Raw genomic sequence first — 15509 nt, 5'->3', positions numbered from 1 at the left:
ATCAGGACTGGGGAAAAAAAAAACAAAAAACCTCTCAGGCATGTTTAGGAGGAAATCTGCTGATTGGTTGTTATGGTGTCTCTGCATAGAGGTTAGAGTATTCAATCAGTGTAACCATATTAGGGTCTCTCCCTATTGGTTGGTTTGATACTTCTTGTTTGCTATTCGGCTCCACCCCTGCGTCCCATGGGTTTTTTTTGGAGAGCCATCTGTACGTGGTGTAAAAGCTCTGACGCAGGATTAAAATCATGTTAGTCTGGTAATTGGTTATTATTAATACTCGTCTTGAATATATTACCCACAAGCTGTGGACGTGATGAAATATGCATATTTCCTCAAGCAAGCATATGGCTGGGATGGATAATGCAAATTGTTGACAATTATTAGAGCTGAAATTCAGCTCGAAGAACTACACAACTGCATTAAGCAACTCGTATTTAAAAACATGTCTAACAGCTGAAAAAGCTATGAGGGAGTATGTGTTTGGAGTATTCTTCACTATAAAGGAGCAGCCAACCTTCCTTTAGTTCCAGGTATCACAAAAGCAGTTTTTATAAAATGAACCATTCAAGAGGCGAACTCTGTCTGAGTATAAATACTCAGTATCAGATATACAAAAAATAATCATTTCAGTCAAAAAGCTTCTCAATTGCAAAAGTGACTTGGGCCATTTTGAATTCTAACAACACAATCCATATGATACTTCATCAACTTTTTAATCTCCAGAATAGTAATTAAAGACCACAGGAAAGGACACCAACGAGGTGGCTGCATTTCCTATCCTGTGATAGGTTAATAATTCATCATTTAATATAAATCAAACTGACTGGGAACAATAACCATAAATTATTCATACTCTACTTTCCTGCTGTGCCTTAGGACCCTGGATATGAAATATGGCTGGGCAGAACAAAATAGCTGAATCTTTTTGGTGGATGATTAAGGGGGTAAAAAGAAATAGTCCTAAATTTTACAACATGCATTTCAAAGTTTATAGTACTTTCTCATAGCTGTTTTTCATGAACTTTGTCAGTCGTGTATAGTTTTGGAGAGGTGCAGTGAAAGCACTTATCAGTGGCATCACTAGCCCATCTAAGGGGTTCACTACCTCCCTGCTCTACTGTCTTCCAATTACTGTCAATGTCAACAGTGTCTCTCCTCTCCCGTTTTAGCCAGGGGCTACGGTGAAGCATGAAAGAGAAACAGGAACACACACCTCTCCCCTTCACTCATCACATGAACATGCATACACTCACACAAACACACACACACACACACACACACACACACACACACATATACACACACCGTCCCAGGGGGTAAAACTCAATTTAAGCCCACCTGCTTCAACTCACAGGGGTGCCGGGATAAATTTAGCACAGAAGAGGGGGGAAAAAAAAGGTTAAATAATGTGTTTCCTATCATGGCTATGCTAACAGGCCAAGGTGACTAAAATGACTGGTACCAAAACTAAAGGTTTGAGAAACGCTTAGGAACAATCATGCCCGAAATGATTTTTGTAACAACAACAATTTTAGTTTCAAAGGACACAAAACCATCTTCCATTTCCTTAGTTTCCGTTTCTCGCTCCTGAGTAAAAGATACGAGGACCTCTGCGCTCCCTGATGAGAGGGACAATTAGAATATAGATTAAATGTGAATCCGTGGAAGACTGCAGGCCTCAAAGCAACAGCAGTGTGTTCGACAGCAGCGGACCCAGGAGACCCATGAGAACCAATCAGGTTTCTGTCTCCAGCTATCTCCTCTGAGCCAACATGGACGCTGTGACAGACCAGCAGACTGAAGGACAATCTTTTCCTTCACTTCACTGCAAATACAAATACATGTGTAGAAGGAAACAATGCCCTTGGAAAAATGAAACAAACTCTCCATATGTAAAGAGAGTGGAAGATTGATTTCCCTAATGGGTAATACTCTTTAAATATAGACGTGATTGAAATAGATGAGACGAGATTGCCTTCTGAACTGACCACCGCGTCTGATCCGAGTCGGCGCGATGAGGTAGTTCGACCTTAATTTCAGAGTTTGTAGATGCTGTGTGAAAAAAACGCACAACATTGAAACAGGCGGCTATGTCGAAAATGAGAAAGGAAAAATATCCTCTTTTTGTTTTCGCTGGAAATACTTGAACATATGGCCTCTCTGTCCCCTCCTATAGACAAGCCTTACCTCCTGCCTCCTTCAATACATGTGTGTCAATGTGTGTGTCTCAGTGTGAAGGGAAGCTGACTTTTCACCGAGCCACGACATTTTACTTCTTTTTTTCTTTTCAGAGATATTCATTGGCCCCCCCCCCCTTTTATTTCCTCTCTCGTTTTTCCTTTGTTTGGTTCATGAAGCATATCGCTATCCATAAAATTGAAATTGGTTCTGCATTGCATAGCACAGACAAGGCAAGAAATATCTATCAGTGCACAGAATCTATGGAGTGATGATGAAAATCATATTGACATACATGGAGTCAACAGTGCACAAAAAAGCAAATATATTTCCCACAAAAAAGGTTACATTTATAATATATTTATATATATTATATAAAATGAATGCCTCCAATATCTGTTTCCTAATACACCCTAAACAAATATGAAAACATACAGGACAAAGTAATATTTGGAACTGAGGACTGAATAAAACCAGGGAAATCAACTGCAACTCCCATTGTCCGTTTAGAGTACACTAAAAGAGGTCTCACTGTTTTTGAACTCGTACAGTCATACCCCCCTCCCCAAACAGACTCCCATGAGTAAGACTTTAACGGGGGTCCTCTTTTATAATTGAACCTACCATGAGGAAAAATGCCAGCGGAACACCATAAAGCTGTCTGAGAAGCCTTAAAAGGCTAAGTGCTGATTCTCCTCCAAGACCTTGACTAGCATGAGCACCAATAACCCCCCCACTAACCCTTCCACCCTCTCACCCTCTGCTCGCCAACCCCCCCCCCCCCCACCCCAACACCATTCAGCCAAGATGTAATTCACAGATGAATAATGGATGGGGAGACTTTCATCTATTCTGTCCCCCCCCCCTCTTCTTCTTCTCCTTCTTTTTCCTCTTCTTCTTCAGCTTGGTGCACTGTAGCACTAATGCAGAGCCTGCATTTGGGATGAGCTTCGGGATCCTCCAGACGGTCTGCTGTCTTAACTGGAGCGCCTTCCGCGTGCTCTTCGGCCAGCCCAGGATCCATAGACCGCACGACCCGGGGCGGATGGACGTGGAGAGACCGAGAACGCATCCTTTCAGCGCCGAATCATTTATATCCATCACTCTCCAGCAGCTATTAGCACTTTACCTCCATCCATCTGTGAGCTTCTATCTCTTCCTCTCCAATCTTTATTGACTCCTCAGTTTCTTCCTCAGTATCTTCAAAGCTTTAAAGTCTTAAAAGCCCTCTTCTGCAATATTCTTTAACAATCCACGTGACGTTGGATATGTTCCCCCTCGCAGTTTTATGATTTTTTTTTTCACCCCTAGATATAAAAGCACACAGCAGAAAAAGCTTTCTGTTAACATAGCAGAGATAGAGTGTATGTGTTTGTGTGCTTATAAAGAGACAAGGAGGAGACAACAAAAAAAACCAAACCGACCGACACAATTAGTGTGTTGATCCAAATCGGAGTAGCAGCTTGTAAAGCTGCACATCAATAATGCAAGCTGGTGGGTGAACTGGGCTGCTAAGCTACTGGCCCCTTGAACACGGCCCCGTGTCCTTGGGGCCGGCGCCGCTGCCGGGGAGTTTTCCAGCCCCGGATCTGCACCGGGGGGCTCCCACCTCGGCCATCCCCAGAGTGACAGCTGCTCTACCTTCACACGTGAGCGGAATAACAACGACAAAGAAAATAACACCGCCTTTCAAAATAGCGCGTAACCGTGTCTGTCAAAGCAAGAGGCTAACAAAATGGAGACTGGCCGCAACTGGTCGCAAGCCTTTTCATTCAGCGCAGAGATACGACGTGATTTACTCTACAGCATTAATTAAGAAGATTACATCCATCACATTAATTGTACTCCTAAATTAAACGTATCACATGCTGATGTCGGCCGATTTTAGCGTGTCTTTTTTTTTTTTTTAAGTTGCCTACTATTATTTTAAAAGGAGCTGTAAATTTAGTCCGCGGTCGTGTGTGATCATGATTTAAAGGCGTTCCGAGCCGTGCAGGAGATGTGAGCGGGAATGTTGGATGCTCTTTGATCAGAACAAGGTGGGAACGCTAATTGCACTGGCTGCTCACACAGCAGGAAACAAGCTGCTCTAAGCCTCCCCTCTGACAAGAGCCCTGCTCTGCTCCAAATGACCGACACCATCAGGCCAGCCGGCAAGCTCCGACAAGATCATCGCCTCAACAAGTCACTAACCCCCAACCGCAGCCAGGTTACAAGAATAAAAAAAAAAAAAAAAGTAATAACGTCCGATACTTCTTTCTGTGCTACTTTCATCTGCTCTCTCTCTCTCTCTCTCTCTCTCTCTCTCTCTCTCTGCACAATTTAATCTGGGAGATTTTCCTTTCTTTGTCTATTCAATTATCTGAGGTGTGCTAAAGGAGCCCGCCTGCAGGAAGTAAACCAGGAGGGGGCTGAAAGTTGCACCAAAATTGCTTCTCTGTCCTTATTGATTCAACGGCATTAAACATTAAAAGAGTGTGAGGGCACAGGAGCTACCAGAGAGGAGATTCAAGACAAAATCAGCTTATCCACTACAGGAGAGACGACAGAGACACAGGACAGAGAGAGAGAGGGAGACAGAAAGACAGACAGACAGACAGACAGAGAAAGAGACAGAGACAGAGAGACAGAGGGAGAGGGGCTGGAAAGAAGCAGACGATATAGAATTACCTTCAGTGGTTTAATAATGGTCTAATTATTTTGTGGGATTTTATCTCACCATAAATAAATAAATAAATAAATAAATAAAATAATAGACCAATATAAGAATAGTCATAGACAACTGAAACTTCTGAAAATTCTGAATCTTGTATTAATATTTGTATCATCTCTCAAGGAGATCACTGACTCCTTTTGCCAGTAGTCAACAGAGGAGCACCCTTCCCCCACGTCAGTGAGCGATGGGGTGGGGAGCAGGGGGCGGGGTGGGGCGCAGGGGGCGCGGGGGGGCAGGGTTGCCCTACCCACTCCTGGGACCACACAGACACAATGCCCCACCAAAACCCTCTCCAGTTTCTGGCACCTCACCCAGCCAAATGGCTGTGGAGGACAACAAATTCTTCTCATTGTTGTTTTTATCTGCTCTTAAAGCTTACAAATCTCTGCTGGGGTTAATTCAATTGCACTTGTGAGCAGTCCATTTTTTTTTTTTTTTTTTTTTGGCCAAATAGTCAGAGGACCCCTAAACGCTGCCCAGCTGTTACTCCTTTATTTTTTTTTTTCTCTTGTGCAGCAAAGTCCTCTTTAATTACTACTGGTGAGCCAGACAAAAAGCTTTCAGTGGAGGTTAAATGCCATACAGGACCTTAAATCCACAAAGATACAGGGGAGACACGGACGGCCCTTTTAATTACACTCGTGACAAATAAGCTGGAGCTGACACATTTTATCATGACGTCTAACACGGGACGAAACATGGCTGGGAATGTCACCGGTTTTTTGCTTGTTTTACCTCTCTGTCGGCTGAGCTCGAGAGGCTTTACTTAAACGCCAGGTTGGGGAAAAAAAATAACTTACCTTTGAAATTCAGAAACGGGATTTGAAAACAAAACAATCGTCCGACGAGATGTTAACGTCTGATGTTAGTTCTCAAATTACCCGGGTTCATTTTACCTGACCGACATGAGAACAGGGGGGCGACAGTCAATCTGTAAAGTGTCACTCTTACATCATGTGACCCGACCTGCGACCCTCCTTTAATGGTTAATCAGTGGACATAGCCCCGTATATTCACCTCATACAGTTTGGATGTGTCTGTGTAAACATAGCTGTCCACTCCTTGTTTGGACCTTCCAAATTTGGGGACAAAAAAATCTTTCAAAGGGCACCGTAGTACCTGACCACTGAAAACTGTGAGCCTGAGAACAGTAACGGTAAACAAGCGTCACTGGACATGCAGGCAAATTAACAAAGTGCTTGAAATCTCACTGCATAACCTTTTGGACATTCCCTTTTTTTAGTGTCACAGAATTGACTTTAGATATTTCATTTAGTCCTTCACAGGCTTTATAAATCTTTTAGGACCGTCTAATCCTTGAGGACTATAACTGTCCGTAGCCATGTTCAAAAGTGTTAGCACGAATGCGGAGTTGGATTACGTGTACCGGCAGGGTTGACAGCTCTGTATGAGGAAGTCGGAAAGATGCTTTTGAAGTGCTCCCTTCTCCATGTGGAAACTCTAGTATCACTATATCAGATAGCGGGGTCAGGGAGAGGGTTTCAGCAATAACCCAATAAATTGTCTCCCTGAGGCACCAGTGCGCTCAGAGAATACCAAATCTTATATTCACGGAGCAGCGAGAAGAAAAAAATATATATATCGTGAATCAAAATGTGGTAATTAGGGTTTCATGGGGAGTTATTTAATAAAATCATCACTTTTGATCTAAACACAGTCTGACGCTAAAGGTTTATACGAGGAGAAATGCTGCAGTAAGCTCTCTGTGTAATAAAATCCAGGTTAGACTTGTACTTCATATAAAAAGTAAATATTAAGTCAGCTTTACAGGAGCTTCAATAAACACCGGTCGCTTTCCTCCGGGTAACAAACGCAATTTCTCACCGCTCCTCATTGGTTTCCTCCATCTATTCGACACCCTCTACAACACAGGGGACATCAAAGGGATTTCAGGGTGAGGGTGGGGGTGGTGGAGTGGAGTGGGGTGGGGGGGGGGGGGGGGGGGGGGGGGGGGTGTAAGGAGCTCAAAATGACAACCCTTACAGCGCGTGTGAGATTTTTAAGCGATGTCCGGGATAAACTACTTTATCCCGGACATCGCTTAAAAATCGCTATAGTAAAACCGGTGTGAGAGTGCGGACAGCCCTGTCTAACAGGGCCACGATCATCGAAGGAAACTCGCTGAATGACAAATGCGCATGCTGAAAAGCATCCTCCATAAAACTCTCACACCTTCCCCCTGAAAGCAAAGTCCAATAGCGCCGGCAAAAAGTCGAAGATAATTAGATAGCAGGTTTTTTATCTGCTACTTATACTGTTACACGTGTAGATGTGATAAATATGTGTTTGTCGTTATGTTTTTTTTGCAATAAAGCGTTGGCAGCGTCTCTCTGTGAGAGGCAAATTATCATTTCTTCTTATTTTCATTTATCATTAGAAGGTTGTAAATGAATTGCTCTGAATCAAGAAGTTATGTCAACTGATTCTAATTTAATGATTCTCTAATAATAATCTGCAACGTCCTATTTTCATTCCTACACTAAATTTAATTGGATTACCCGAAAATACACATGTATCATTCATCCGCAGCACCATCTATGCACTGATAATATCATAATCAGATGAGCCCATCAAAACCTAGCAATGACAGCGATGAGTCATATAGTGATAATAACATTATCAGAGACAGATAATAAGGTTAAGCATTGTCTCTGATTCTCCAGACAGCTATACACCCTTTCACACATCCTTAATTGGGAATGTATTTATGGTATGGTGACCTAACACATTCACTAACGGATAACTTTCCTCAGATTGCAATGTACTTCAGAAAACAAGATGTTAAAAATTACTGTACAATGGCAGCGCATCAGAAATAAGTCTTTCAAATGTACGGTGTCCCATCAGAGTGTAACGGGAAACATTTATTTTTACATTACTGTGAAAAACGGATCACAGAAGACGACCTGGTTTCTGCAGCCGGTTTCTGCCCTTCATCACTTTAAATGCGGTTCTTGTTTCCTCCCTTCACTTCCAAGAGCTTTTTACAGAGCTGAATCAATCTCTTATTCTGTCAGGCAGATATGCCAACTTCTTTGCTTTCCTGCCTTGTCGGAAGAGTGGTTTTTACACGCACACACACACACACACACAGACACTCAAAAAGACATGGGCAGATACGGAATCACTGACTGGAAAGAACATCTTTCTTATGCAGTGACAGGGAATGACAGGGAATCATAGACCGGTCCCTTGACATATATGTAACCCTTAAAAACACAATTCATGTCTCACAGAAACCTGGCTCTACTATAATAAATGGGCTGCCACACGAATCCTTGTCTTCCAGATAACCCATAGTGTTGAATCACTCACTTCAGTTTAGTTTAGTTCAGTTTACTTTACTTATCTATTTTTGCTCTTGAGAGGGAATTACGTGATAAATAGGAAATTTCCATGGCCTAGAATATCCTATGCCTGTTTTTACACAGTTCTGATCAACATGTGTTTGCAAATGCAGGTTTGCTTTATAAAAAGTGAAATTTGAAGGGGCTGAAAGCACACACTGCCCTCTGTCTGAACGTCAGACGTTGACCTGCGCTTACGATATTTCAATGACCATTCAAGTTCAAACTCTATTTGTCTACATGCCCTCGTGAACACAAAACCCAGAATGCAGACAGGACAGGAGATGAACTTATATGGACTCCACAGTCGTAGCAGGTGTGAAAGGCTTTCCTTTTTCCATGCCTTTGTGAGTCAAGCGAAAAAAGAAAAAGCACCGTGCGTAAAAGCCAGTGATTCAATGACTCCATCTGTGTAAGTGCCTGTCTCACTCTTAAGGAATGGTTTTCCATGCCCGTGAGCGTCACTCGGTGACATAGTGCCGCGGAACCTAAGAACTTTGTTTATTCCCCGTTGGACGTCGCTTTGCTGTCGCCCCAGTCTACGTACTAACTCTCCACGTTGTCACATATCAGCAGCAGCAGCAGCAGAGCGACGTTCTATATTAATTATAGCCGCAGCCCTTCCCCGATACGCCGCCCGTGTCACCGGCTCGTCAGGTGGGGGGGGGGGGGTGGAAGAGCCTATGGGGGTGCTTGAACTTCACCCTATTTATAGCAGGGGAGGGTTTATTCTTGGGTGGCAAAACAGGGCCTGTTACAGCGCTGGGCCTTTCTGTCCAGGACAGGGAGTCTCCTTACCTTCTATGGAGGGGGCTTGGTCTTGAGCCGCATACAGCATCTCCTTGAAAGCCTGGCGTGGAAAACAGAAAAAATTAATGATGAGATTAGACCCTATGACCGTCACCAACGGCACATAAACGTACAGCATGTTCTTATAATTATATCATAATAGCAGTGTAATTAAATGACCAATTAGATTGACTGTTATACGCTCTTTGTTTTCAAGTGCTGTTGCTTGATTCAGAAGGAGCTAAAATGTGCGACACCGCAGACAAGATGAAATCTGAGGTTTTCGGAGTTAAACTGCCGCAATAACTTGAGGGGCAGGCTTTTGCAGACGATCTAAGATAATATCTGGATTTTATTATAGGACTTGAGTCTTCGGACTTCTTTTTTTTTTTTTGGACAGTTTAAGACGTTAGGAAACGACGTCCTTTGAAGCTCGCACATTAAAATGCATAGAGACGGTGAAACATAAGCAGTCAGAAAGTGGGCTTAGCCTATTTTCCCCAGTACCTTTGACCTTGCAGATAATGGAAACTGCTGGGCAACTGGGGGGCTGTTCTTCTCAGCTGGGCCGTGCAGCCTGACAGAGTTGGAACTCCACACACACATAGTCCTGCGTGCCCACCCTGAGGCGTTTTGATAAACTGATCTCAGAAGCAATAGCGCTAAATTGAAAACGCTTGATTTTATGATACTATGGTCATTTGCCATAATAAACATTGTTTCAGCTGTTTGGGCTGTTGAATCAGGCTCTACAGTAACACCGACACATTCGATTTTTTGAGTGTTAACAGTTTGTACGTGAGGGTTTCGACATCAACTGGGAAAAACTTACAAAAGACCATCTTTTGCGAGGTGAGTTACCTTTACGTAATTGGAAACTGGAATTTTCAGCTTAGCTATGCAATCAAAGCTCATCAGAAAGGCAGCTCAGCAGGAAACTACACAAGGTGCTGTCTGAGTGGGAAATTATCCAATCAATATAAAAGGCAGAGAGGAATGTTTTTACTCCACAAAGGGGAGTTTGAATTTACACTGACCTTTCTAAGCCGAGAAAAACATTCACCAGCAGCTTAATGGTATAAAATCTAACACAGGAGTGCTGAAACAATCTGAGACCACCTGTCATGTTTCATAACGAGGCCAGACCTTAACAAACACAGCAGCGACTGGAGTCAGAACACATTTGTCAAGATGGCGGATCCATCATGTAGAAATAACAAAGCAATAATGGTTCACAGCGAAGGTGGCATTTTCTCAGATGTATTCACATCATACAGCAGTGTGATAGAATCAAATAGCAGGTACAATATAAGTATGTCAATGTGCTCGCACCATGCAAAGTTCATTTTCTACTGCAGCACTGATGTGTGTGTGTGTGTGTGTGTGTGTGTGTGTGTGTGTGTGTGTGTGTGTGTGTGTGTGAACATGCACAGGTCTGCAGATCTGCCCAGATCCCAAGTAGATCTGTGTGGCCAGTAAGCCTGGCAGCAGATGTCATCCCAGTGGGACAGTGCAGAAAGGGCCGTGTGTGAGTGTGTGTGTGTGTGTGTGTGTGTGTGTGTGTGTGAGCGTGTGTGTGTGTGTGTTTGACAGATCAGCATGTCTCTACTGTCCTCGCAGTAGGATCCATACATTATAATGAGAATGCAGAAATGCTGTCCTGTTCAATTACAAAAATGGTTTTGATGGTTGGCTTATCACTACGAGATTACACAAAATACACAAATTATAAAATATCATTGATCTCAAACAAACAATCCTCATTTCATTACTATGACATTAGTTCTGAATTCCAGTTTCACATTGTTTCGCTTACATTTTCATCGCTTACAATACCAAAAAAATGCAACCAGTCTGAATGAATGAAAAACGAACACAAAAACAAAAGTTCTTAGCACTATCAACATATCATTCGACACCACTCATTGCATGAGATGTGTTGTGATATCACGTAACATGGTCGCATATTCTGACGGCGGTAATTAGGTTTCCCATGCATTGTTGTGCATAGATTAGCCCACGCAGATGATCTGATGATGGCAGAGGCTCGAACACAAAGAAACACTTCATTTGGTCACCCACGCTACAGCCCTGCCCTCTCCACCCAGCACACAGCCATCTACAGCTCTCTGCAACGACACCTCCGTCAGCCATGGGCTCCGGCTCTCTCTGGTCCCCCTCCAAAAAAACCCAAGAGCCTAAAACAAGAGCTCTGACCTACAGAACTCCCCCACAAAACAACAGACCATTAATTGTGTATGAATCCTCAGTTGTTAAAGGTTATATGTGTACAAAACATATACATTTTGTTATGATGTAGTGGTGGTACTGTGTCTGGTCCAGACCTATGCTAAATGGTGACAGTGAGAACAGCGCTTACAGATGCCTTTGGATCACCCATGTAGAGTGGTAGATTTCCCATGCTGAACAGGTGTTTAAAATTCATGGGATGTAGAGCGAAGTGACTTCATTAATTTATCACTCAATCACCTCGTCAATTCATCAATTCCGGGATTTATCTTTTCACCGGCCAAGCAGCTTATTTTCTCTCGCTCTCTCTTTTTCTCTCTCAGGAAAAATCCACTCCCAGTTGCACATCCAAACACAGAGAAGGTGTTCTTTATGTTTGTCTTCATAACAGAAAATGAGGAGAGAAGGTAAAACTGCATCACTTGCGATCAAGGGAAATTTGTGAGGTTAGAGGTAGATTATCTGAGAAGAAGTACAGTCGATTTTTTGAACGAGAACCATAAGCCCACTTTTATTATACAGGGACACCGAGGCTATGTCTAACTGGCTTGTGTACACAGATACTGGGAGCCACAGGCTAGAAGACAGAGCTTTGGGGAGAGTGAGATTACAGAGACCGTATGTTTTGCTTTGTTATGAGAGCTGTTCTCAGAGATACTTAAGACAAACAAACTGCAGCAAATTCTGTTCTAATTCTTGACAGACAAAGGCGATTCAACGCTACACGAGATCCAAATCTGTCTGTGATTCACTGAACTGTCTGCATCTTCAAAGTGTCTGCTGCCTACGGCAAAACAAGCCTGGACTTCAACCCATATGTCCATAGCAACACACAAAAGGGTAGGCACACACAGTTAAGATTTTTTTGGGGGGGGGGTAAAGGTGTTATATCGAATTCAAATCTTTTCAAATGCACTGGCAATAAGACACGCTGATCCATGCAGCAAAACAAGGCAAGCGAATCCAACACAGTTTGCAGATATGAAACAAACGAACAGACTGCTCACAGATGAATGTTACGCCAACAGCATTGCTTGTTTGCAGAGTCTCATTAAACTATCTCAGCAATTAATGTTATGAATTGTGTGATTTCATTTTCTTTGAAATGCATGGAATTTCAGTGGAATGCATTTTCACTGGGGGCCAATTTCATGGTGGTGAACCTGTTTGCAGCTGATCTGCAGCAATCTGATTACTCATTCAAGATTCCAGACAAAGGATTTCCTGATGCTCACCCTCCATAAAGAACAAACCAATTCTCTCATCACCCAATATCACCCAGCAAATCAAAAAAGATTGATGGTTTGACAGCAAGATCAATAACCACACATCGAGCCCATGGAAAACAGCTATAATGTGAGAGAAAAGTAATGAAACATAGCCATCCATCTGAACAATGAATACTCTTCACAGCTCTATCAATATCCTGTACTCCAGAAAAAACTGCATCAAACTAATATCACCAAATTAGTCCCAAAAAAAGGTGGGTTTTTTTGTTTGTTTGTTTGTTTCAACCCCCCCACCCCCACCCCCACCCCAAAACACTGCAAAAGGACCATTACAAATAAAAGCTGAAGACAACTGATATTTTTGAGGATTTATTTTCTTTTTTGGGTCAGTGGTCCACATAATTTGATTTAGGACAAAAAAAACCCTTCAGCCAAAGAAACGTTCAACAAAGTGATGCGTTCCATAAATACACGGTCGGACGAGGATATCTGGCCATAATTCATAATACAAAATAGAATTTAAAAGTCATTAACACCTTAAGCATTTCAACTGAATTTCAGAAAACTTTTTTTTTTTTAAATGATCACAGAATAAGTGAGAAAATCCGTTCCACTATCTTCTAAGATGTTGAGGGAGGTTAAAATGAGCCCATGTATATTAGTCTATAATTGGTCAGTCTTGCAGGCTACTCATTTCACAGTAATGCAACATCGATTAAAATCTTGCATATATCATAGCGGACAGCTCGAGCTTATCTCTTTCAAATGCAAAAATAACTGCCCAACATTCTCGACAGCTGGAATGGTAGCCTTTTCAAACGCACAAAATTATCATCAAAAATTCTCACAACAGTCCTACTGGCAGTTCTAGCTAATAGCCAGCTTTAATATCCAAGCTACACCTTAATTGACGCAAGGCGACTTGAATATCAATACAAATCAAAATCTTGAATATCAATTTCATTTTTCTAGATGCTCTTTGTTACTGGTCAAAGGAGAATTGAGAGGAAAGGAACACAAAAACCATGGTAAGAAAGCAAAATCAAGGATTATGGGCACTTTAATGCAATAAAACTAGATTTATTAAAAGTTGTAAATAAGTCTATTACTAATGGAGCCATGCAAAAATATCATCAGAACAATCCTTAACAAGTTCTTCTCGACGGTATGCTAATTTAGAAAGACTGCTGAAAAACTGTTATCACGGTGTGCGATCCTCCCCATTAATAATACAGCTTTGAAAGACAAAAGGGGGCAAACGCAAACAAGGGTCAACCATGAACATTTAGATTGCTTTTTAATTAAAAAAAGATTTTTTTTTTTTTTTTATTAAACAAGGTCATTCCACTTGTCACATCACCTTTAGATTACATTATGTTTCTTGAGTTTAAATTTTGAAAGCTGGCATAACGCAATATAAAAGGGACCGCAATACTTAAATACACCACAAAATGTCTCGTATTTATTAAGAGTTCTATCACTGATTAGTAACCTAAATTTGTCAGCTAAATAAATAGATTCTTCTCAAAAAAGACGGTAACTTCCGCGAGCTGCTTACATATCAGTGAGCTCGTTTGATTAAACTGGCATAATACCCTACACTTCGTAACTGGTAAAAGCTAAATTCGACTTGGGGATTTTCATTAACAACTAACATTATGGGATTTTGTTTACAGCAAAATTTACTGGGGAGAATAGTGTGAGATCGTAATAAAAATTACACATCACGGACAAAGCGTGCTGTGACTCTGATTCCACCTATTATTAGTCCATTATAAATCATTCATAAACTTTATTGAAGACTTACCTCGTACTGAATATACTGTTTCCTCCATTCTGGAGTAATATGGGCCGAAAGGTGCTCTGCAAATTTCATCCTGCCAGAGCAATCTCTTCAGCCTCCTTAAATCCTGACCGGACAGTTTCTTGTTGATTCGAGCTTTGTTATTTCTGTCAGCCAAGTGGCTGGTCCGCATGCGTTGCGCCGCACTACACGCAATATGCTTCTGTGCCGTCCCGAGTACAGTACTCCACAGACACCCCGTCCCACATATTACTTCGTGAAAATTATGGCGTTCAAAATACGCACAATAAGATTGGCCTCCTCCCTCTAACAGGTGGCTAGATGACAATGTCCGAGCGCCAGTGAGGACGTCTCAGCGAGGGACTCTGTCTCTCCACTCTCCGGTTAGTTCTGAAGTAATAGCAGTCCGCCATCACAGTGAGCAGACAACGTGGTTGCGTCACAGCGCTCGGTGACAGGCGGTTGTGCGGTATGGGGATTTATGGAGAGATATCGCCCTCAGTACTTTGACATGAGTGTTACCGGTGCTAGTGTACAAATGTAGCTGTGTCACTCGACAAGAACACATATAATACGGCTGGGAGACCCGTATAGTGCGGAGTTGAGAGTGAGCTGAGTTTTGTCTCTAGGCTACTTTAACTTTAAGTTGCATGCAACAGTCAGGTGAGGTCATCGCTGACCGCGTTTCTGAGAAGTCTGTATACGATGGGGCAATTTCCTGGCATCTGCCTCATTCCCATCGTGTTCCTATAGCCAGTCATGAAGGCATTTGTAAATACAGTGCTGCCATGAAGCAGAGAAGTAGGCATACAAATAAAACCGCAAATCAAGTCCATTTGATAAATTATTCTCAAACCAATCACTAGGTGATTTCACCTGAATGACATATTCGAGATCGTTAGTGTGGGTTGTTGTTGTTATTGCAAATGAGAAGGAAAAACACTTCATGAGCAACGACCTCATAGTAAAATGACCGTGCAGTTGGTTTACATTTCTGTATCGTGGTTTAATGGTTTATCATTTGTCTTCTTTTAACTGCAGAAGTTTGGATCTATTTTGTTAACAAGCATGATTTTCCAGGCCAACGTGCTTAGCTGTAAGTAGGACATTGTATAGGAAAACAACCAACCTCAATATAAAAAAAATACGATATGTGACTTTATAGAGGTTTT

At 42.1% G+C, this 15509-nt stretch overlaps 1 protein-coding gene across 3 annotated transcripts in view; it reads right to left on the bottom strand.

Moving 5' to 3' along the window:
- Positions 1-14725, bottom strand: part of xpr1a (xenotropic and polytropic retrovirus receptor 1a) — a 57207-nt gene extending 42482 nt beyond the window's left edge. For all 3 annotated transcript variants that reach the window (XM_030784471.1, XM_030784470.1, XM_030784472.1), the window contains exons 1-2: positions 14341-14725; positions 9064-9115 (exon numbers count right to left, since the gene is read on the bottom strand). In XM_030784471.1, the coding sequence (XP_030640331.1) occupies positions 9064-9115; positions 14341-14409 (121 nt within the window). In that variant the 5' untranslated portion in view covers positions 14410-14725. The remainder of the gene's footprint in view (positions 1-9063; positions 9116-14340) is intronic.
- Positions 14726-15509: the final 784 nt, after the last annotated feature.

This window comes from Chanos chanos, chromosome 9, assembly GCF_902362185.1.
Source record: "Chanos chanos chromosome 9, fChaCha1.1, whole genome shotgun sequence".
Taxonomy (NCBI): domain Eukaryota; kingdom Metazoa; phylum Chordata; class Actinopteri; order Gonorynchiformes; family Chanidae; genus Chanos; species Chanos chanos.
This window is presented reverse-complemented; position numbering and strand designations above follow the sequence as displayed.